This window comes from Cervus elaphus, chromosome X (genome assembly GCF_910594005.1).
Source record: "Cervus elaphus chromosome X, mCerEla1.1, whole genome shotgun sequence".
In the NCBI taxonomy this organism is placed as follows: Eukaryota; Metazoa; Chordata; class Mammalia; order Artiodactyla; family Cervidae; genus Cervus; species Cervus elaphus.
The window spans coordinates 146,870,727-146,895,765 of record NC_057848.1 but is presented as its reverse complement, the minus strand read 5'-3'; the positions used below and the strand labels follow the sequence as shown (position 1 = coordinate 146,895,765).

General features: G+C 37.4%; 1 protein-coding gene across 1 annotated transcript in view; it reads left to right on the top strand.

Moving 5' to 3' along the window:
- IL1RAPL1 (interleukin 1 receptor accessory protein like 1) overlaps window positions 1–25,039 on the top strand; it is a 1,418,929-nt gene that overhangs the window by 224,826 nt on the left and 1,169,064 nt on the right. Inside the window, exon 2 of the mRNA XM_043896687.1 lies at window positions 13,840–13,945. Within this exon, the coding sequence (XP_043752622.1) occupies window positions 13,864–13,945 (82 nt within the window). The 5' untranslated portion in view covers window positions 13,840–13,863. The remainder of the gene's footprint in view (window positions 1–13,839; window positions 13,946–25,039) is intronic.

The following is a 25,039-nucleotide window of genomic DNA, read 5'->3' as shown; positions in this document are numbered from 1 at the left end:
TTTAAAAGTGCTCATCTGTGTTATTTTCTGTAGACAGAAAGTTTGGGAGTTTATACTTTAATGGTATCTAGAATTTTTAAATGATTTTTGTTTGATTCATGTTTTTCTTTTGTTTAGTAAATTATGGAAATTTACATTCCCAGAAAGCCACCTGTTCAGTAATATTTTCAAATTTACTAAAATTCAAGGTTTTCTAAGTGTTTTCTGTCAATGTATATTTTATACTCTCTTTTTCACTATTATTGGCCCCATTTTCTTAGTAGATTATATAGAAGTTTAGTCAACTCTTTATATCGCAGATTTGCTAATGACCGTTAGTTCCTTAAGCACCACTGGCCTCCCACCCCCTGGAGGATGTGGTCCAGATGTTGTGAGAATTGAACAAGCCCTTTGCTTACAAGATCCTTCTATGAAGTTTTCAGCCAAGTGGAGCCACCCGGTTGGTGTGCTGGTTAGTTCACAGCAACTGCAGCCTCTACTCCAGTCTATTAGTTTGTAGGATGTTCCATAGTGTTTAAGCTGAGTTACTCTATGGCAACATACGCTGATGTGTAATTCTCAGGATAATTTTTAAATAAGGAACACATGCGTTAGGGACCATTATTTGACAACTGACCATTCTTCATGATCTGCAGGAGAATCTGTCAAGAATTATATGACTGAAGATTTTACTCTTACCTTGGCCTCTTAGATTATGAGTTGATTTTTGATGATCAGTATTGAAGAATGGTTGGAGAAGGAAATGACAACCCACACCAGTACTCTTGCCTGGAGAATTCCAAGGACAGAGGAACCTGGTGGGCTGCAGTCCGTGGGATCACAAAGAGTCGGACACGACTGTACAACTAACTTACACTTTCAATTTCATTCTGTTTAAGAGACCTGGGTTAACTTCCTGGGTTGGGAAGATCCCCTGGGGAAGGACATGGCAACCCACTCCAGTATTCTTGCCTGGAGAATCCCATGGACAGAGGACCCTGGTGGGATACAGTCTATGGGGTCGCAAGAGTTGGACATGACTTAGTGACTAAACCACCACCACCACGGCCATTGAAGAACGGTTTTAAGATCTGGAACCTTAATATTCCCTTGTTACCCAGACTCTAGAGGAATGAATGATCTGGTTAGGATTGTTTTAAACAAACAGCAGCAGCAGCAACAACAGCAAAACCCCAGAAATGTATCTGTGCCATTTGTAAAAAAATTACTCAAGTTCAGTTCAGTTCAGTTCAGTCGCTCAGTCGTGTCTGACTCTTTGTGACCCCATGAATCGCAGCACGCCAGGCCTCCCTGTCCATCACAAACTCCCGGAGTTTACTCAAACCCATGTTCATTGAGTCGGTGATGCCATCCAACCATCTCATCCTCTGTCATCCCCTTCTCCTCCTGCCCCCAATCTCTCCCAGCGTCACGGTCTTTTCCAAAAAATCAACTCTTCGCGTGAGGTGGCCAAAGTATTGGAGTTTCAGCTTCAGCATCAGTCCTTCCAATGAACACCCAGGACTTATCTCCTTCAGGATGGACTGGTTGGATCTCCTTGCAGTCCAAGGGACTCTCAAGAGTCTTCTCCAACACCACAGTTCAAAAGCATCAATTCTTCAGTGCTCAGCTTTTTTTATATTCCAACTCTACATCCATACATGACTACTGGAAAAACCATAGCTTTGACTAGACAGACCTTTGTCAGCAAAGTAATGTCTCTGCTGTTTAGAATGCTGTCTAGTTGGTCATAACTTTTCTTCCCAGGAGCAGGCGTCTTGTAATTTCATGACTGCAGTCACCATCTGCAGTGATTTTGAAGCCCAAGAAAATAAAGTCTCTCATTGTTTCCATTATTTCCCCATCTATTTGCCATGTAGTGATGGGACTGAATGCCTATGAGCTTCGTTTTTTGAATGTTGAGTTTTAAGACAGCTTTTATCAGTCTCCTCTTTCACTTTCATCAAGAGGCTCTTTAGTTCTTCACTTTTTGCCATAAGCGTGGTGTCATCTGCATATCTGAGGTTATTGATATTTCTCCCAGCAATCTTGATTCTAGCCTGTGCTTCATCCAGCCCAGCATTTTTCATGATGTACTCTGCATATAAGTTAAATAAGCAGGGTGACAATATACAGCCTTGACGTACTCCTTTTCCTGTTTGGAACAAGTCTGTTGGTCCATGTCCAGTTCTAACTGTTGCATCCTGACCTGCATACAGGTTTCTCAAGAGGCCGGTCAGGTGGTCTGGTATTTCCATCTCTTTAAATATTTTCCACAGTTTGTTGTGATCTACACAGTCAAAGGCTTTCATGTAATTAGTAAAGCAAAAGTAGATGTATTTCTGGATTTTTTTTTGCTTTTTCTGTGATCCAGCAGATGTTGGCAATTTGATCTCTGGTTCTTCTGCCTTTTCTAAATCCAGCTTGAACATCTGGAAGTTCATTGTTCACGTATTGTTGAAGCCTGGCTTGAAGGATTTTGAGCATTATTTTGCTAGTGTGTGAGATGAGTGCACTTGTGCAGTAGTTTGAACATTCTTTGGCGTTGCCTTTCTTTGGAATGGGAATGAAAACTGACCTTTTCCAGTCCTGTGGCCACTGCTGAGTTTTCCAAATTTGCTGGCATATTGAGTGCAACACTTTCACAGCATCATCTTTTAGGATTTGAAATAGCTCAACTGGAATTCCATCACCTCCACTAGCTTTGTTCATAGTGATGCTTCCTAAGGCCCACTTGACTTCACATTCCAGGATGTCTTGCTCTAGGTGAGTGATCACACCATTGTGGTTATCTGGGTCACAAAGATCTTTTTTGTACAGTTCTTCTGTGTATTCGTGCCACCTCTTCTTAATATCTTCTGCTTCTCTTAGGTCCATACCATTTTTGTCCTTTATTGAGCCCATATTTGCATGAAATTTTCCCTTGGTATCTCTAATTTTCTTGAAGAGATCTCTAGTCTTTCCCATTGTGTTGTTTTCCTCTATTTCTTTGCATTGATCGCTAAGGAAGACTTTCTTATCTTTCTTTGCTATTCTTTAGAACTCTGCATTCAAATGGGTATATCTTTCCTTGTCTCCTTTGCCTTTAACTTCTCTTCTTTTCTCAGCAATTATTAAGGCCTCCTCAGACAACGGTTTTGCCTTTTTGCCTTTCTTTTTCTTGGGGATGGTCTTGATCACTGCCTCCTTACAATGTCATGAACCTCTGTCTATAGTTCTTCAGGCACTCTGTCTATCAGATCTAATTCCTAGAATCTATTTGTCACTTTCACTGTATAATCACTAGGGATTTGATTTAGGTCATACCTGAATGTTCTACTGGTTTTCCCTACTTTCTTCAGTTTAAGTCTGATTTTTGCAATAAAGCGGTCATGATCTGAGCCACAGTCAGCTCCTGGTCTCGTTTTTTGCTGACTGTTTAGAGCTTCTAACTTTTGTAACTATAACTAACTTTTAGTTAGTCTATAAGAGTGTCTGTTGATCCTCTCCATAGGGACTCTTTCCAGAACTTTAAAATCTATTCCTTTATTTAAATTGTACATTTGGTAGAATATATTATCTGTGCCATGCAGATATAGATACTTAAAAAAATTTTGAGTTGAGTGGGAAAAAAAGAGTATAATCTTGAGTTTAATAATACAAGAACTTCAAGAACTAAGTAAAATATAATGGGTCATCTTTGGAATGTAAATAATTATTATATAGCAGTCAGGAATGGAGAGAAAAGAGAGAAAAAGTGATAGTGTTTAAAAATTTCTACAATTAAATGTCAATGTTAAACACTATAAAAAACAATTATTTTATTTACAGGTTATAAAACCTGGAAGGTAGGTATTTACTATGTCAGTATGTTGGGGGAGAACTAGGTCTAAAGTGAAATAAAATGAAAAGAAATAGATATGACCCATATTTATGTGTATGCTTTTGAGATGAGAAAAAGGAGACTTGTAGAGAAGTAGCTTGCCTAACCCAAGTTCTTAATCCAGTTCATCCCCATTTTAAAACCAACTCATTTGCTTTATGATGTCTTGAATAAGACAAATGAGTAAAACTTCCCTCTCTTTCTCTTCTAAACTTACTTTTGTATTCCAATGTATTTTATTTCTCTTCTGCCTATAAGAGGAGTTTTCCCAGCTTCTCCAGACTAATGTATCCTCCCTTCTAGATTCACTTCCTTCCTCTGGCTCTGCTTCTCTTTGCTTTGGTTTACATATAGGTCCTAGTCTTCCCTATTCTCAACTATAGTTATCCTTCAACTTCTTTACTCTCAACTAGGGATGAATTCTGTATCCTATCATTAAGAAACAAGCAAATGAAGCTGATTTTTCTCCTTAAATTTTTGTTTTTTTTCTCCTTAAATTTTCTGATTTTTACCCCCATTTGTCTACTTATGAGACTGGCTGATGTCACCAGCAGTATCTTAATTTTCAAGCACTTGCCTGTTTTTGATCCTTACAATACATAAGCTCTGCTGATTGTGTCCTTAAATGCTCTTCTTTGCTTCATTGACCTACAGACTTCTGATTCACATTCCCTTCACTACTTTTTCTCACTTCTTCTCCCTTTTGATTTCTTATGCCTGTATCATCAATATTTGTAGTTTCACTGTTGAAAGTAGAAACTTTCTTCGTCAACTGTATTTGGTCTATATTTTCTTCCAGTTTATCCTAATCCTTGTCTTTAACATCAGCCATAGTTGCAACATTGTTATCTTTCATCACTCTACTGGGCTTCTGGCTAATATATTTAATTGCATACAAGATGTTTCTAATAGGAGATTCCACAGGGAATTTGAAATCTACATGCCCCAAATATAATATCATGTATTTCTCCAGCCTGATTGCCCAAAATGTCTTCTCTGTTTCTTTTATATTGATAAATCGTATCATAATAGACCTTGTTCCTCAAACTGTACTGCCTCAGGTCCACTTTTTAAGCTTCTTTTTAACATCACTTCTTTTAATAATCGCTAAGCTCTATTTATTTTCAAATCTATTCTGTTCTCCCATTATTCACCCCTACTGCATTAAGGCTAATCTTGTTTATCTTTCTGAAACACTGCCTGTTTACCAGTTTCTTCTGCCTTCGAACTATGGTTTCTAAAACTGTTCAGATTATTTACCTATAAGCATCCAATGACTCTTCATTGTATATACTGCAAATAATCTTTTATTGTTTAGTCGCTAAGTCATATCCTACTCTTTTGCAACCCATGGACTATAGCCTACCAGGCTCCTCTGTTCATGAGATTCTCCAGGCAAGAATACTGGAGTGGGTTGCCATTTCCTTCTCCAGGGGATCTTCCTGAGCCAGAGATCGAACCTGCTTTCTTGGTCTTTGACATTGGCATGCGGGTTCTTTACCACTGAGCAAGTGGGGAAGCCCTGCAAAGAATCTTAGGAGTGTGTGAAAGGAGGCAGGTCAGAATCTTGGGTGAGTCATCTTGTGTATTCTGAAGTATGTGTGTGTATATGACCCACATTTATGAGTATGCTTTTGAGATGACAAAAAGGAGACTTGTTTTCATGATTTTAAAAAAGATAAAGCTGCATGAAATGTTACTGGATGGTGAAGTTAGAATATGAATGGAAAACATTGTAGGGGGCGTGGTGGAAAAGTCCCAAGTTTTTATCTAGCGTAGTTTGCTATTAAGAACCCTACATGAACATTTTTGACCTCCGTCCCTTATAGCCCCCAGCTTGTAGTCTATTTACACTTTATTCCTAAAGCTTGCCATCTCACATCCTTGCTTGTAATAGTTTCCTACTGCTGGTGTAACCAGTTACTACACATTTAGCAACTTTAAACAACCCCAGGTTTTAATGTTGCAGTTCTGGTGGTCAGAGTCCAAAATGCATTGGACTCACTTGACTAAAATCGAGGTGATGGCATGCCTGCATATCTCCTGGAGGATCCAGGAGAGAATCTGTTTCCTGACCTTTTCTACCTTCTAGAGGCGATGGAAATTCCTGGGTATGTGTCCTGTGCCTCCACCTTCAAAGTGCATCACCCCAGTCTCTGACCTTTGCTTTCATCCTCATGTTCCCTCTCTCTGAATCTAATTCTTCTACTGCCCTTTTATAAAGATGCTGTGATTACACTGGGCTTACCCAGATGATAGTCTTCCACCTCAAAATCTTTCAGTTAATCACAGCTGCCATGTCTGTGCACTGTGCAAGGTAACATCCTGACAGCATCCAGGAATTCAGATGTGAGCGTGTTCGTGTGTGTGCATGCTTAGCCACTCAGTCGTGTTCTACTCTTCGCGACCCCATGGACTGTAGCCCACCAGGCTCCTCTGTCCATGGAATTCTCCAGGCAGGAATACTGGAAGAGGCTGCCATTTCTTTCTCCAGGGGATCTTTCCTACCCAGGGACTGAACCCCGGTCTCCTGCATTGCAGGCCGATTCTTTACTGCCTGAGCCGGAACAACAGGAGAAGATGGCGGAGGAGTAGGACGGGGAGACCACTTTCTCTCCTACAAATTCATCAAAAGAATAACTGAATGCAGAGCAAACTTCACAAAACAACTTCTGATCGCTAGCTGAGGTCATCAGGCGCCCAGAAAAGCAGACCATTGTCTTCGAAAGGAGGTAGGACAAAATATAAAAGATAAAAAGTGAGACAAAAGAGCTAAGGACAGAGACCCGTCCCGGGAAGGGAGTCTTAGGCGGCCTTGCTTGGGCTAGGGTCCGGGCCTGAGTGCCCTGAGGACAATCGGAGGGAGCTTCTGTGAGGTGCCAACTTGAACTGTGGGAGACCAAAAGAGAGAGAGAAAATTAACCGGCCGGAACACACTGCCGGCCGTTCGCAGAACAAAGGGACGAGAAAGTCCCGAGAAGAGCTCGCAGGCTGCGGACCCGCCCAGCCCCGCCGGAGGCAGGAGGCAGGGGGGAGGGGAAGGTCGCGGTGAGACACAGGGCGCAGGCACCCGACCGGCGCGGGCGGGGACTGGGGCTGGGGACGCAGAGGGCGGAAGGCGCGCGCACCCGACTGGCGTCAGCGGAAACTGAGACTGGGTCCGCGGAAGGGAGTGAGTGTGCCACACCTGGAGATAGTGCGCCCATCAAGCCCCTCGCTGCCTGGACCGCTCTGACGGGGAAGGCACAGAGAGCAGGCGCAGCTTTTCCTTCCGTGCTTTTGTGGAACACCCGAGGGCTGGAACCTAGCGCAGAGCAGGGCGCGCTCCATATAGAACAGCCAGGAGCCTGAGCAGCGCAGACGGAGAAAGCAGCGTCAGCCCCTCCCGGCAGCGCCAGCCCGCCCCCGCAGGGCCAGCCCCTCCCCGCAGCGTCAGCCCCGCCCCACAGCGCCAGCCCACCCCCGCAGCGTCAGCCCCTCCCAGCAGCGGAACGGAACTAGCTACCTGAATAAGAGTCCATCTCCGCCCGCCTGTGTCAGGGCGGAAATGAGGCTCTGAAGAGACCGGCAAACAGAAGCCAAATAAACAAAGGGAACCGCTTCAGAAGGGACTGGTGCAACAGATTAAAATCCCTGTAGAAAAAACCGACTTCACCGGAAGGGCCCTGTAGATATCGAGAAGTGTAAGCTGGAACGAGGAGCTATCTGAAACTGAGCCGAACCCACACTACCGCAGCAGCTCCAGAGAAATTCCTAGATATATTTTTACTTTTTTTTTTCTAAGTAAGGAAAAAAAAATTTTTTTTTCTTTTTATGTTTTTTCTTTTTTATTTTCTCTCTTTTATTTTCCTTTAAAATCCCCTATTACTCCCCCATTACTCCTTAACTTTCATTTTCATAGATTTTTACGATTTTTTTAATTAGGGGGAAAAAAAATTTTTTTTTTCTTTCTTTCTTTTTTTTGTTTTTTTTTCTTTTTCTTTTTTTTTCTTTTTTCTTCTTTTTTTTCTTTCCGTTTTCTCTTTTATTTTCTATTTTTCTTTTTCTCTTATTTCTTTTAAAGTCCTCTAGTACTCCTCTACTACTCTTCATTTTCATTTTCACTACACTATAACCTTACAAAAAAAAAAAAAAGAGAAGCCCTATCTTTAAACCGAAGATTATTCTCTCCCAATCTTGACTCTCTGTTTTCTACCTCAGAACACCTCTATTTCCTCCTTTCCCCTTCTCTTCCCAATCCAATTCTGTGAATCCTTGTAGGTGTCTGAGATACGGAGAACACTCTGGGAACAGACAGCTGCGTAGATCTGTCTCTCTCCTCTTGAGTCCCCCTTTTTCTCCTCCTGCTCATCTCTATCTCCCTCCTCCCTTTTCTCCTGTTCATGTAACTCTGTGAACCTCTCTGGGTGTCCCTAACGGGGGAGAATCTTTTCGCCATCAACCCAGAAGTTTTATTATCAGTGCTGTATAGTTGGAGAAGTCCTGAGACTACAGGAAGAATAAAACTGAAATCCAGAGGCAGGAAACTTAAGCCCAAAACCTGAGAACACCAGAAAACTCCTGACTACATGGAACTTTAAGCAATAAGTGACCGTCCAAAAGCCTCCATACCTACACTGAAACCAACCACCACCCAAGAGCCAATGAGTTTTAGAGCAAGACATACCACGCAAATTCTCCAGCAACACAGGAACATAGCCCCGAATGTCAACATACAGGCTGCCCAAGGTCACACCTAACACATAGACCCATCTCAAAACTCATTACTGGGCACTCCATTGCTCTCCAAAGAGAAGAAATCAAGTTCCACGCACCAGTACACTGACGCAAGCTTCCCTAACCGGGAAACCTTGACAAGCCAATCGTCTAACCCCACCCACTGGGTAAATCCTCCACAATAAAAAGGAACCACAGACCTCCAGAATACAGAAAGTCCACTCCAGACACAGCAATCTAAACAAGATGAAAAGGCAAAGAAATACCCAACAGGTAAAGGAACATGAAAAATGCCCACCAAGTCAAACAAAAGAGGAGGAGATAGGGAATCTACCTGAAAAAGAATTTAGAATAATGATAATAAAAATGATCCAAAATCTTGAAAACAAAATGGAGTTACAGATAAATAGCCTGGAGACAAAGATTGAAAAGATACAAGAATTGTTTAATAAAGACCTAGAAGAAATAAAAAAGAGTCAATTAAAAATGAACAATGCAATGAATGAGATCAAAAACACTTTGGAGGGAACCAAGAGTAGAATAACGGAGGCAGAAGATAGGATAAGTGAGGTAGAGGATAAAATGGTGGAAATAAATGAAGCAGAGAGGAAAAAAGAAAAAAGGATCAAAAGAAATGAGGACAACCTCAGGGACCTCTGGGACACTGTGAAACACCCCAACATTCGAATCATAGGAGTCCCAGAAGAAGAAGACAAAAAGAAAGGCCATGAGAAAATACTTGAGGAGATAATAGCTGAAAACTTCCCTAAAATGGGGAAGGAAATAGCCACTCAAGTCCAAGAAACCCAGAGAGTCCCAAACAGGATAAACCCAAGGCGAAACACCCCAAGACACATATTAATCAAACTAACAAAGATCAAACACAAAGAACAAATATTAAAAGCAGCAAGGGAAAAACAACAAATAACACACAAAGGGATTCCCATAAGGATAACAGCTGACCTATCAATAGAAACCCTCCAGGCCAGAAGGGAATGGCAGGACGTCCTGAAAGTAATGAAAGAGAATAACCTACAACCTAGATTACTGTATCCAGCAAGGATCTCATTCAGATATGAAGGAGAACTCAAAAGCTTTACAGATAAGCAAAAGCTGAGAGAATTCAGCACCACCAAACCAGCTCTTCAACAAATGCTAAAGGATCTTCTCTAGACAGGAAATGCAGAAAGGTTGTATAAACGTGAACCCAAAACAACAAAGTAAATGGCAACGGGACCACACCTATCAATAATTACCTTAAATGTAAATGGTTTGAATGCCCCAACCAAAAGACAAAGATTGGCTGAATGGATACAAAAACAAGACCCCCATATATGCTGTCTACAAGAGACCCACCTCAAAACAAGAGACACATACAGACTAAAAGTGAAGGGCTGGAAAAAAATATTTCATGCAAATGGAGACCAAAAGAAAGCAGGAGTCGCAATACTCATATCAGATAAAATAGACTTTCAAATAAAAGCTGTGAAAAGAGACAAAGAAGGACACTACATAATGATCAAAGGATCAATCCAAGAAGAAGATATAACAATTATAAATATATATGCACCCAACATAGGAGCACCGCAATATGTACTGCCTGAGCCGTCAGGGAAGCCTGTGAGCATGTTTACGGATAGGCTTTTCTGCCTCCCAGACTGACAATTGCACTCATCCCTTGTCCTAGACCCAGGATTCCCTTTCCCTTATAAAATCTCTCCTTTATGACCTCGCTTGGCTTTTCCCTATGACTTCACCACGTCCAACCTGGAGCAGAATTAATAGATTTCCTCTCTCTACTCCCTTAGCGCATTATACTCACCATCTGGCAGTAGGGCCAGTCTAATTAAGTAGGCAAGTATTTGTCTCCTTTATTGGCCTGTGAGCTTTCATTAGAGTGCGTTGCATTATCTTTGTGTCCCCACTGCACCATTGCATACAATCTTGGAACTAGTATATGTTTAATAAGTGTTTATGAAATGATGAGTTTGAATGCTGACATTCAACTGCATATAATAGCAACCACATTCAGTCTGTCTTATTTATTCATTTTATTTTAGTTAACATGTATTTATCATTGGATTAAAAAGATGAATAAAACACACCCTCACCCCGGAGGCACTTGGGTAGAACAAAAGACATATAGTTAAAGATATAAGCCAATAGTGTGGGGTGGCATGTAAAGAAAGCTGATAGATGGAGATAGTTTCACAGGTGAGAGGGATGTGAGTTAAGTCTGCAATGGTGGTAATAATATAATAGTAATGATAACAATAATGGTGACAACAGTTAGCTGCAATAAAAACAGTAACAAGAATAGCTTTCATCTATTCAGATTGTTCTATATGCCAGTGCTGTTCCAGGTATTATGTTATATGTACTATAATAATCCTGTTTTAGAAATGAAGAAACTATTTGAAGAAGTTCAGTTCAGTTCAGTTGCTCAGTCATATCTGACTGTTTGCAACCCCATGGGTCGCAGCATGCCAGTTGGTGACTTTGAAGAGTCACCAACTCGTGGAGTTTACTCAAACTCATGTCCGTTGAGTCAGTGCTACCATCCAACCATCTCATCCTCTGTCGTCCCCTTCTCCTCCCACCTTCAATCTTTCCCGGTATCAGGGTCTTTTCAAATGAGTCAGTTCTTCTCATCAGATGGCCAAAGTATTGGAGCTTCAGCGTCAGCATCCATCCTTCCAATGAATATTCAGGACTGATTTCCTTTAGGATGGACTGGTTGGATCTCCTCGCTGTCTGAGGGACTCTCAAGAGTCTTCTCCAATATGACAGTTCAAAAGCACCAATTCTTCAGTGCTCAGCTTTCTTTATAGTCCAACTCTCACATCCATACATGACTACTGGAAAAACCATAGCTTTAACTAGACAGACCTTTCTTGAAGAAGTTATTTGCCCCAAATTACAAAGCTGATAGGTAGCAAAACTGGGTTAAGAACCCAGACAGACTGCTTGCTTATAATCACTGTGATATGCTCATTTTGCATAAGATTTAGTAGTGATCTATGAGTAGCCCAGTAGTGAATGGTATTCTTTTTGTTTTGTTTTCAGAATAAGTTTAATTATGATAAAATTCACATAGCATAAACTTCAGCATTTTAAAGTGTATAATCAGTAGTGTTTAGAAAATATTCACCCCAGTGTATAACCATCACCAGTGTCTATTTCAGAACAATTTCATCATCTCTCCTAAAGAACCCCTATACCCATTAGCAGACCTTTCCAAAATTTCCCCTTTTCCCAGCCTCTAGCAGCCACTGTCCTGCCTTCTTTGTCTACAGTTTTGCCTAGTTGAGTAGTAGTCTTAACAGGAAAACAGGCAAACAATCTCAGGTCCTTTCATCTAGAAACTGAAGCTTCTTGAAATTAGGTCACTGATAGCATGAGCTACTATGTAACAATAAGAAAATACCTGAGAACCTCAGTGAATGTTTATATATAGTTTGCATTGGAATTTCTGGGTCGAAATTTTAATTCTGCAATGAGTATAGCAAAGCTTGAATGTCTATGACTAGATTCATTTAATCTGTCTTTCAATAGAAATGCAATAAATTGCCTTAAAGAAGTTTGTAATGATGACTGTAGATTGACCAAGATGTTGAATGTGTGAAATGCTCCATAATTCATTTTTGTTTTCCCTAATTCACAACTGTTTTGAAAGATTCAATTAAGGATCTTGATGTTTCCAAATTGATGCTTTCCAAACCAATTTAAAGAAATAGAATCATAAACTAGCCGTTTTGCCTTTTAGAAATGAAATGAGTGAAGAAATAATATTTTGAACAAGAGTGAAGGAATAGTGTGGTTAAGCTAGAAGGTCTTATGGTGTCTAGTTGGCTCCTGGAGTTTCTTGGGCAGCGCTGATTAAACTCACACTTAGAGAGGAACTCATTCTCATTGCTAACCTGAAGGCTGAAGATATCAACTTGAAGATTTCCTGCTGCTCCTGTTACTGCAGTGGCTAGGAAATGGGATTCTGTTTTTAGGAATGCATGCCTGAGTCAGGTTTGCACTTTAATGTGGCAGTTCCTCAGATGTGTCTTATGATTTGGCTTTTTGGACTACATTTCATGTATGTCTTTATAGGAACTCCAGGTCCTTGGTTAGAAAACTGAAATGGGCTATCATCATTTATAGGAGCTGGAGTTAAAATAGCTTATTCTCAGTGCTTATTTGAAAAATTCCCTGACTCTGACTAAAATGATAATGGTGACATTTTACAGCAAGTGAATGGGTTTTGATTTTGTTTTGTGAATTAAAATGTGTCTTAACAGACTTTTATTAATGTGAATGAATTAATCATTTCAAAATGCTCAGAGGTTTCTGAGGTTTTAGGAGAGCAAAAGAAAAAAAAAGTGACTGTCAAATCACCATTTCAGCTTTCTCATCTTAATAAAGTCACAGTGATTGAAGGCTGATGATCAGTTCTCAACTGTCTTGCAAAAAAACTTTGGCTGTCATGGATTGACAATATAGTTGAACTGTGTTCTAACTTGCTCCTTTTTGAAATTCAGTCTTGCAGCTCTACTATCTCAGTCTCATACAAAAATAAAAGGGAGATGATTTTCTGAGGAAGACAATGTTCATTTCAGTTAATTTCACATGAAGTATTCCCCCCTCTTGAAATCTAACACTAAGCTAGTGTTCCTTCTGGTATCCCTCTGAGAGCCTTGTGATAGGAAGAAATGATGTATTTTCTGGTAGTTTTCATATACAGTATTTTTTTTGAACAGAGATGAAGTCTTAGAGTTCTCTTGAAGTATCTTATGAAGATTTTTTTTTAAAGAGAATTTAAAAATTATAATGAAATCTTTAGAGGCATAGAATTTATGATTTCTTCTCAAATGGAAAGAATGATACTGAATAAAACCATGTTCTACTGCAGCATGAAACATTTAAAATGTCAATGTTAGGTAATTTATTGGTTGAAAATAAATTATTAATGAAATAATATTTTTGAAGGGATTGTTTCCACTTATTTAAACACTATTCAATTCTCTAAATAAAGAGAAATTCTAAACCTTAGTTGAGTGTAAGATTTTAACATATTGTAATGGGCCTATGGAAACATAAGTTTGGTATTACTGGTTCTGATTTAACTTAGGAACCCCACAACATATGGGAAAATAGAATACAAATCCTGCTCACATTCTTTCCATTTGTGAAATTCATTACCCTGATTGTACATGATTAAAGCCTAACAGAAATCATATAATATTGCTATATATTTTTAAAATGTATGTTTTTCTTCTTTATCTTTGCTTTAGGGTACAGCCTTTAAGAGCTGGAAGATGAAAGCTCCGATTCCTCACTTGATTCTCTTATATGCTACTTTTACTCAGAGTTTGAAGGTAGTGACCAAAAGAGGTTCTGGTATGTAGTGTTCCTTCCTTTTCTCTCATTGTGGCTTAAAGTGATGGTGTTACGTTTATACATGTACCATTTGTGAATAGGTTGAAAATTATCCAGGATCCATATTGCGGAAATACTGTAGATTTATCTTTAAATGAGTGGAGCATAACTTACAGGGAATTAGAAAAGTGGGAGTAGGTTGAAAAAGACATGGTTTATTTTGGTAACTACTATGAATTGAAATGAATTGAGTTTGTGGTTGATTTCATTTTATAGTATGATTTTCAATTTTCTTTATAGAGTGTCATTTAAATTTTTGCATGGAATCATTGTGAATTTTTTTTCACGTTAACTTTTACTGTCACCATTTCGATGTCAGCTATAGTTAGGGCAGATTCTTTGCTGATTTATTTTGCAGTTTTTCTTTTTTTAAAAAACCCAAAGTTATTAAAGAAAATGTCATGGGGAAGCATCCTAACATGTAAGTAGGAAATATCAGAGATGAAGTAGAATAGTAATATGAAAGCTGCTGCTAAATAGAAAAATCTTGAGACTTAAGGAAAACTTTGATGTTAACATACATCTTGGTTTTCAGTTGACTGTGATTCTTGGAGTTAGAAAAATGTATGAGACAATTGAAAAAATAGCTATTATCTGTGTGAAGTTATATTACATCTAACAAATCACTGATAATAATATTGCCACATTCACATTTTACATGGGGCAACAGAATTTTTTTTTTTCCAGAATTTTTGAAGCTCTAACTTTTCGGTACAATGAAGGATGGAATGTATTGTATTTAGTTGCTGACACTAGAATGTGTTATCTGTTAGTTCTAGAGAGACAGTGGGAAAAAGAAGAGAAAGTGTGTAAGAGGCTACAGAGTGTTGTGATATCAAGGACTGTACAAACAAGCATATCTTTGGAATTCAGAAAGAAGGAATGAAAGGAATGAGATGGGGCCATGGCAACCATTCTCGGTCCCTTAGGTTAAGAGACTTCAAACTCATATTTGATTCGACAGTGAAAAGGGCCACATCCCAGGGAAATAGGGAGCAGTCTGCTGTTATGAGCCCCAGCTTGGGAGGAAGTCTGGGGAGTCCTTCCTGCATATGCAGGCGGATGACACCACAGGCTTGAGAGTTAAAGGAATTTGGCCTATTAGCTCTAGAACTGTTGGTTGTTGTATAGCTGTTGTAGGCAGTATGAAAAAAATTTAGTGTTTCTTTGTTTACACATTATTTTGTCTGTTCCTCTTGGTGGATATTTTTGAATGAGAGAAAGCCCTATTATTATATTATAATATATTATAATTATAATATTATAGGGCAGTATTATAATATAGTAGCTTTTGAAATTTGAATGGATTACTGGCAAATAGCAGATATGTTGATTTCTTTGTCTGCCAAGTGCGAGGAAAGTTGAGCGTACCCGTGGAAGTTAGAGTTGGTAGAAGGGGGAAGTAAACTGTGATGAAAGCTGACAATTTCTATGACAGTGATATTTTATAGAATAGCAATTTACATTAAAAACACTTAACACGGATCTTTGAGGTATTGGTCACATAGAAGAACACTCATCTGTATAAGTATTGTAACAAAACGCAACTCTCTAAAATGGAAATAGTGTTTGAGTCTTAATAACTTCATTTTTCTGGTTATCATTTTTTATTATGTAAAATGTTTTTGTGTATGTCATATCTCTGTTTTCTTTGTCAAAATGCAAGCGTGATTTTTTTTTTCCATCATCAAATAGTGGTGACAGGTCCATTCTATATTCTAATTTTGGGAAAAGTTTATTAAATTGGAGCTTAACTTTGTATGTTTGAGAAGCAAGGGAGCAGAGCTAGAAATGTGGGGCAGTTGGAAAATTCATATCTCTTGCAGCTCCAGAGACCTGAGAGAATTCAGTGACCTGTCTCAAGTTCAATTTTTATGTTAATGATCTAATTACTTTAAGAGGGTGGTAATAAAATGCTGTCCTAAGTTTGGCAAACGTTCTCAGACTTTGTTCTCTTCTGTTTACGAATATTATTGTCACTTAGCTTTTTAATACCTCTGAAACTGAATGTGTTTTCTGTATAGTAATGTCAAAATGACAGGGCAGGTACTGAGATTTAGTGGCATGTTTGATTTCTTTACTTTTCTGTATAATATGAATGAAGTTGGCTCCCCCCAGTATCTGTGTTAAGATCTCACTGTTTGGAAGTTTATTTGTTTGATTTTTTTATATTAAGTATAATTTAGATACTGTTGCTTTACCCATAGACTTTCATAGCTTGCACACATTTCAACTGATGCCTGTTTCCATGGCACCTTTATTGAAGGAAGCAGATATGTAGCTTTCTGAAGAGCAGCATTACTGATCTCCATAGATCAAGTAGAAGAGGAGTGCACTTGGCATCTTCTTCAAAGATTAATGGCTTGATCTTCACACCCAGCCCAACCTGTAAAGCCAGAAGTACCAAGGCCAGGAAATAAAAATCAGTTTTTGATGTTTGATCTCACACATTAACCAACCAAGAAAGGCTCCTTATCCTTGTTCTTTTTTCTTATCATTTAATTCTCTTTTCTATTTCAGTTTTGTCAACCTTTGCAAGTTCCATAATCATGACTCCAAAGCCAGTGCTTTTCACGTGCCTTTTGCTAGAATATTATTTTTAATCCATTGTGACCATTAGAAAAGCAAAACTAGATATTTTAATAACCAAGAATATATTAAGTATGATTATGATACCCACAGTGATGTTGAGTTTTTATGGGATGTTAATTGTGTATGGTGTTTACTTTAGGTAAACACATATGGTCATTCCATAAAAATTTAGAAGTAAGTATTTGCTTCTCATTAACAGAACTAATTTGAAAGCAATAGGAGCTCTTCATACCCAAGCTGGAGATGTATTATTTTTATCACATTTGCTTACACCCCCATTGCTAGTAATTTAAAGAACAAATTAAATATAAAAAAGCAGTTATATTATTCTAACATTCTTGATTGAAACACTAAAATTTTTACTTTGTAATGTTTTGTTTTATTTTAATTATCACTTCATGTACACATATGATACAGTCAAGGATTGGGTCTGGTCTCTCAGATAATGTTCTAAAGTTTTGCATATATTTAGAATCAAGGCCTTTGACATCTATGAGAGCAAAGAGCCTTTTTTACACATTAGATTTTTCTCTTGGAACAATTTTTTGCTTTGGGTTTAGTTTTTATAAGCGGCACTTGAAGAAAGAGGCAAAAACTATCAATATTACCCATCCTTTTCAAGTGTGTGAAGTGTTAGCAATTCAGTAAGTAAACATTTGAGTAGCTGTCATTTGTAGAATTGTGTACAGAAACCACATGGAAATCAGATGCTTGCTTGGAGGGTCTTTGTATTTCAACCAGTTTAGAAAGGTTAACTTAATATTCTCATTGGTTTATTTCTTTCTCTCTCTCTCTCCTCTCTCCCTCCATTTTCTTTATTAGTGTATTTGCAAATCTATTTTGAATATTTCATTGTGTCTTGGTAGAACTTCTTTTTAACTATAAAAATATTACTATTTTGTTCGAGAGGTCGAAGTCTGTGAAATTCTATGTTTTTACAAGGTCATTCCAAGAAGATAGTATGGCCTCTGTTAATAATGGCTGTTCTTAAATATTTATTTTTATTTTGTGTAACTAGGAGAGTTTGGAATACAATTCAGGGGCAGAGAAATAATGTATGCATACAAAGTATGTCAAGTTTGGGGAACTAAAGTGTGAATTGTGATTTGGCCTGAGTTGGGACACGAGAGAAATGAAGCTAGAGGAACCTGGATGTAGAGCTTAGAAAAGAGAAAGAGGTCTAGACTTTTTGTCTGTTTCTCCCTGCTCTCATATCTATTTCTAGGCTATAAGCTGACAAACTCAAGAACCATGATTTATATATGCTTATAACCTCTACAGTGCCAAATATGGTGAATGTTTCAGAGTCAGGGTTCTAGGAAATGTCTTAATGAAGTAATGATTATATAAATGAATGAATGAATGAATCAATCAATGGCTTTAATTTTGAGGCTAGGTTATATCTATTAGAAAAATAAAGGTAAAATAAAGACATTTAAGAAAAAAAATGTTCTTTTTAAAATAGAACATTTTTTTTCTTAAATGTCTTTATTAGTACAATGTATAACATGAGACCACTGAAGCAAAAAGGGAAAACTCAGAATAAGCAATATCTAAGATAGAGGGTTTATATGAAGACAATAAACTTTTGCAAATCATGAGTCTTTACATTATTGATATGTAGTTCAAAATCTGTTAGAAGGACAGGAAAATGATTCTTTAAATATTATCATACTGAAATTTTATTATACTTAGTGCTGCTTTAAAGAAATATTGCCATCATGCAAATGTTTTGATTTTAATGGTATTGTTCAATATAGACCACCATGAAAAAGGGTGTAGTTCATGATTACTGATTAATGAAATGTAAGCCAGTGACTTTAGTATACAAAAAAAGGTATTCACAATTATTAGACCAGATGGAGAAATGGAAGTGACTATAATATATAAACCAATGATTACATATTATTCTAGAAAATATTTAAGATACGTTAAAGCTACCTAAAGCTGCCAGCTATTACCACAGGGGGTTGATCTTCTCTTCATTCTAGAAATTGACAATGGCCACTTGTTTATGTAAAATGCAGTTTTAGATGCAGTTCTTTCTGGCAGCAAGAGGAAAACAAATCTCTTGAGGGTTTCTCAGACTCGTAACTCAAATCCCAAATATAAAAGATAAGGGTAGTTAAATAACCAGTGACACAGTTTAGGTTCTAACCTTTGTGTTTGTTATTTTTGTATCATCATTTCTTCAGGTTAAAGAAATTATGCTACTGTGTAAGGAACGTGAGATTTAACTGAAGAAGAGTAAGAAAGTCTAGTGGGGTGCTTCCATCTCATACCAATGTGATTTATGTGCATCAGCTCTCTTGGGCATTCCTGGATGTCAGTGAGCTTAATTTCACATGATTAAGAGACAACCTAGCCCCCCCAGCATCTGCCTTTTATTATGTTACCAAGTGTTTATTCCCAGTTTGTCAAACATGTCAAAAAGGATGAAACGTTTCTCTTTTTTCCTTTGGTATAATTTGTAAGACCAAACTTCTGAGGCTTTGTTTCTTTCCTTTTTGAAGTGAAAAAAAAAGTGCACTTTACTTTTTATTGGGAAAAAATCCTGCTCTTCTATTTATCTCATTTTTAAAAATAAAATTTGAAGTTAGATCTAGAATAATTTTGATATTCATTTGAAATGTCTTTAATCAGAATAAATCTAACAAACAAATGGACCCTACACATGCCACATGAATAAAATTTATCTAGTAACTGTGTTTAATAATCATGTGATATACCTAAGAATTTCACCATAAACTTATTTGTTCAGTTTTAATTGTCAATACAATTTCACATAGTGTTGGTGTAGATTAACGTTCATCGTGGAGACTTATGCCTGGTTTGTGGTGAATTTACATGGGGAAGACACAAGTCAATAGGGATGAATCTTGCAAGTTGAGTAGGATTTCAGTTGGGAGGGGAATATTGCAAATTAATAAATATAGCAGTATAGCAGTGTATCATGGGGATAATAAAAGGTATATTTTTCTATTTAGGGAGCAACAGTAAGGAGTCCGTCAATGCTAGGCATTTTAAATCATGTTATGAAAGTGATGTTAATTCTAGAGGCAGCACAGGGGTAACTACTGCTGGACCAGAGGATCAACCCCTGATCAATGGACAGTCTACTGTAGGCTTGAGGGTGATCCCATGAGGTGACCTGGAAATTAGGGACACTGTTGTGTTAGTATCCAGTTGCTGCTTTAACAAATTACTAAAAATTGAGTGGCTTATGGCCACACAAGTCTATCATCTTACAGTTCTGGAGGTCAAATGTCTGAAATAGATTGGTAAGGCTGAGTTCTTTGTGCAGATTCTAGGGGAAAATCTGTTTCAGTGTTGTTTACAGCTTCTAATGACTTCTTGCATTTCTTGCCTCATGGTCCCCCATCACTCCAATCTCTACTTCAGACATGACATCTCCTTCTCTGACTCTGACTCTCTTGCCCCCCTCTTTCCCTTAGAAGGGCCCTTGCGATTACATTGGACTGGCCTAGATAAACTCTTCATCTCAAGATTCTTAGTTTAATCAAATCTGCAAAGCCCCATTTGCCATGTGATATAACATAGTTACATGTTCCAGGGATTAGGATATGGACATCTTTGGGAAGGTGAGTGCATTATTCTCTCTACCACAATTGATGATTTTCTGAGTCTATCAAACACATCTATTGGACTTGGACTGGAGATTAGAGAGAGGATGGTCTTTCAGGATTTAGATGGGATTGGGGGTGATAAAAAAGAGAAGTTGAAACTTTTTGCTGAGGGGAAAATGTGATCTGTGGTCTGTGATAAAGAGGAGCTGGGGAGAAAGGGAGGAGAAGGAAAAAGAAAACAGGAGAAAGAAAGAGAAAGGAAGGCTGGGAAGAAGAAAGAAGAAACAGACTCTAGTGAAGCTTTGGATCTTGATAACTTTTAAGAATCACATGCATCCCACAAATATACTTTCAGAAATAACCCCTTTTCCTTTGTGGAATCCTAAAAGTCTGCTTTCTTTTTGACCAAAAATGTTTGACACAAAAATGCTTTCCTGACTCAACATAACAGCAGGGAGAACAGGGAAGACAAAGAGAAAGTAACATTAAAGTTAGAACCCATTGAGCTTGGTGACTAGATGTGGAACATTTGAAAAAAAAAGAGGTGGAGAAAATAATTCTGCAATAGGAAGATTGCAGGGCCATCAATCATATTAAATGTTTCCAAAGAACAGAAACTTGGAAGGACCACTTAACTTAAGTAAAGGGAACTGTTGATAGGTCCTTGTGACAAGATGAAGCCCAGAAAGTAGATGGGCCGTAGAGTGTGAAGGGTTTCATGTGTTCTATAAGGGATTTTGGATTTATTGTCTAGAAACAAAAAGTTTTGGCTGAGCTAAAACTAATTAGCTAATTTGGCTAATTACTTTGCAGGTCCCTTTAGTAGAAAATTTGATCTTTGAGGTTGGGTCTCTGATTTGCTGATCCTATTTATTGTGGTGTCTTCTATACACCATAAAGCTGAAACTCCTTGATGTACATGGAATAGTGCTATATGGTCCATCAGTAAAGCTGCCGTTACAGTGGAGGAAACACAGAGGGTCAAGCTCTAAGGAGCCACATGTGAGAGTGACATGGTCAGATCTGTTTGGGGACAGACAGTGGTCCCTGTAGGAAAGGCTGTAGTGGGATTCCAGAGTGAACAGTTAGGGCCTTAATAAAAATGATATTCCACCATACTGAGGGTCTGAGAAACAGTCATAGGAACTGAAAACATGTTTCTGCAGAAGAATAAATGGGATCAAGTGAACGTTCGGAGTTGAATTGTGAAATCACTTGAGGAGAGGTTATGTTGACAGTGTCATCAATTACAGAGAGAGGGGCAAGGACTGGTTTTTTCAGGGATAGGAGATAAAGTGAGTTCAGTCTGGAGCATATGAGCTGTGGCAGTCACTGGAACCAATAAGCTGATGGGTTGGTTCATCTGGAGTTGTATTAGTTTCCCGTAGCCGCTGTAACAAATTACCGTAAACTGGGGGACTTAAAACAACAGAAATCTATTTTCCCAGCTCTGGAGGCCAGAAGTCCAAAATCAAGGTCTTAACAAGGCCACATTCCCTGGGAAGACTCTATAGGAGAATCCTTCCGTGCCTCTTCCATCTTCTGGTGGCTCCTTTTTCATCTGCATCATTCCAGTCTCTGCCTCCATCTTTACATGGCTGCCCCTTCTAGATCTCTAGTCTCCCTCTCTCTTTCTTTTGTAAGGACACTTGTTGTTAGATTTAGGTTCTTTTTGGATAATGCAGGATGATCTTATCTTGGGATCTGAAAGGTGTCAGATTAAAAAAGTATGTGAATGTTATAGAAAATAGTATAAGGGCTGTTTATTTTTGTTTAACCCTTAGAAATTATTACTCTTATTATTTTTTCTATTTAGGTAAAACAAGTATAAAGCTCTTGGTCATGATAATAAGACCAAGATCTTTATGATAATAAGAATTATTGTACTATAGAAAGGATCAACTTTTCTCCAATCAAAAAGTTTTTGACCTAGATATCAAATATGTTTGCATAGACTAATTTCCTGAATGTAGGGTAATACTGCTTTAATTTTCATTCCCTTATTTCATACAGACAGGTAGGAAAATAGCTTACAAGTGTATTAAAATTTTCCATGGTTAATCTTCATGTTGACTATTATAGAACATTTCCACAAATAACTAATCTTGACATGCCAGCTTTGTCTACAGCAGTGATCACTAAGAAAACACATACTTTGAGTTATTTTTATAGAAGTGGTTTAGGTTGGTCTGGTGAATATTATGAAGTCTATAGAGTTGCAACCTAAACTTGGATTTCAATCCAACCACTAGTAAGCCTTGATTGATGGAGGACAAGTCATTGAACCTTATAGAACCTCAGTTTCCTTTTTCATGATGTAAAAGTTCTGAACTGCAACATCATCAGTGGAAATAGAAGTTTGTTATTTTGTTCCTTTCACAAGCACTTATTGAACAGCTTGAAGGAATACTCAGTACATAAAATGGTACCTTTTTTCTGTAACATATTTTACATTTTTGCACATTGATCAAACAAATTTAGATGGGCAGAGTTTGTAGTCAGAGTGTTTTGAGGCCCATGGGAGGAGGCTGCATTTAGCTTGATCCTACACACTTTCCCTAAGGCTGCATAGCAGAGGGTGTTATCAGTTTAAAACAGACTTTCAGTTAGGGAAAAATTATGATTTTTGTTTGTCTTATTAAAAAGCACATTCTATATAGTTAGAAAGCTCAAGTAAAAAATAAGGTACTTTCCCTAGCAGGTGGTGATGTGTCTAAGTGAAATTAGGTTTGGCAGTTCAAAATACTAAGCTATGTTTTAGCTTATTTTTGCTTATTTACGGCAAATTTCCTTTTGTAGAATTGTAGTCTCTTAAGACATCTAGAGTGCTGCCTTGCATGGAAAATGTTGCCTTAAGGCAATGATAGTGAATAACTTTGGTAAAATTTAAAATCTCTGAGGGTTGTATATAAAGATTTCTTGAAAAAGTATGTGTAAGGCTCTTGCAGGTATCCTAAACACTATTCAATACTCAGTTATATTTTACTGCTTCTGCTAAGTCGCTTCAGTATGTCCTTAAAATATTTTCCAATTTGTATTGCTGCCTTGATTTCAGTTATGTTCTATCATTGGTATTTTACTTTTATTTCTAAAAGCCTGTTCCAGTTACTTTGTATCCCGGATATGAGAAAAATATGTTGTAAATGATAAAATTTTCTCAGTGATAAGAAAAGGCTTAATATTCTAATAAATTAATATGTTTTTCCTCAATATATTTTCATATTAGAAAAAAAAAAGGACAACTTCAGCTTGAAGATTCTTCCAGTTTTTCCTATAAAGATGTCCTATAAAGTAATTGAACTCTCTGATGCCATCTGGTGGCTTTTCAGAGTTGGTGGAAATTCAGTAATAAATCACAGAAAAAAAAAAAAAAAAAACAGAAAATAAACATGGGAAGAAAACTTTTAATGAATTATTGCTCAGAAACTATTTTAATTGACCATAATATTTTCCAAACATTTATTGTCTTCAATTTATTGCCTTACATTCTAAAAAATGCATAGATTTCTGTTCTTTTGGGGAGATTTTTTTACATAGAAATTTTCACTGAGATTTTTTAAGGAGACCAAAAATTTTATTTTTAATAATGCAATCATCATGTCAGTTTGTAGCTGTGCATTAGCACTGTTCAAATTGTGTAGACAAATACATTCATATTATAAAGTATTTTTTTAATTATTAAAAAATATGTTGCTGTCATTAAGGTCTTGTTATTATAATGATTCAAGTATCAAAAAGAAGACAAGTCAATAAAGATTTTTTTCATTTATTCACTAAATAATAGCTGCTGGTAGAAGTATGAAAGTGAAGAACATGGAAGGATGAATGTACAATAAGCTACTTAGATTTTCCTGCTGCTCTAGGGGGCTGGACCTGGAATAGGAGGTAGAGGGGTCCAAGAATGGTCAAGCTAAAATAAAGCACTAGTCATGAGGCAAAGTTAACTTGAAAAAACAATGGCTCTTACCTGCATATCCCGAAAGAATGGGGTTCAACTTGAAAGGACTTTCTTGGTTGGCAATGTTTGTATTTTTAAAAATTTCCAAAGAACGTTGGCTTTTATAAATATATTTCCAAACACATACACAAGTACTAACATACTAAAAAACTTTGAAAAGAATCTCTGTTTTCAGTTATGAGTATTTATATATGACATGCACAGCTATATTTGCTTATTAGTTTCTTTTAGGATTTTATGCATTTCTGACCTAATGCTGAAGCCCCTTCATCTTCCCAAAGGACAGAGAAATTGGTTCTTCATAGAGTTGTTAACAAACGTTTATTGAGTTCCTACTGTGTGCTAAATAACATTGAGTGACATCAGGTGTGCCTGGGTATGAACGAGGTTAAAATGTTTAGATAACTGTAGAATTTGACTTTTGGATTCCTTATTTAAAAAACAAAATTATAGGAAGTTATAGTAAAAGAATGTGAAATGTTTTATCTTTGTTAGGCTTGGTCACTTTGTTTTCCACATTTATGAATTGTATTCTGAAAATTGTGATACAATTTCCCCATAACTTTGATGATTATGGTTTTGGAAGTATATGGAGTGCTTATTTTTGTAGCTGAATGCTTTTTCACATTATAAAATCCATGTAACATAACTTTGGTAGTGCTATAGGCATTGTCCTTTCATATTCACTACTCAGTTATAGTTACTCTTTTATACTTAGCAAATAGTTTTCAAACAAAGCATACTATAAACAAGCAATTTAAATTCTTCAGGGGATTAAAAAACAAGAACCCTTTTCCATCTCTATTGTTAAAGATCTTGTAAAAAATAAGTGATATGAGACATACAAGTATAGTGTATTAGTTCCGTATGTTGTAAAAATTACCACAAACTTAGTGGCTTGAAACAAAACAAATCTAT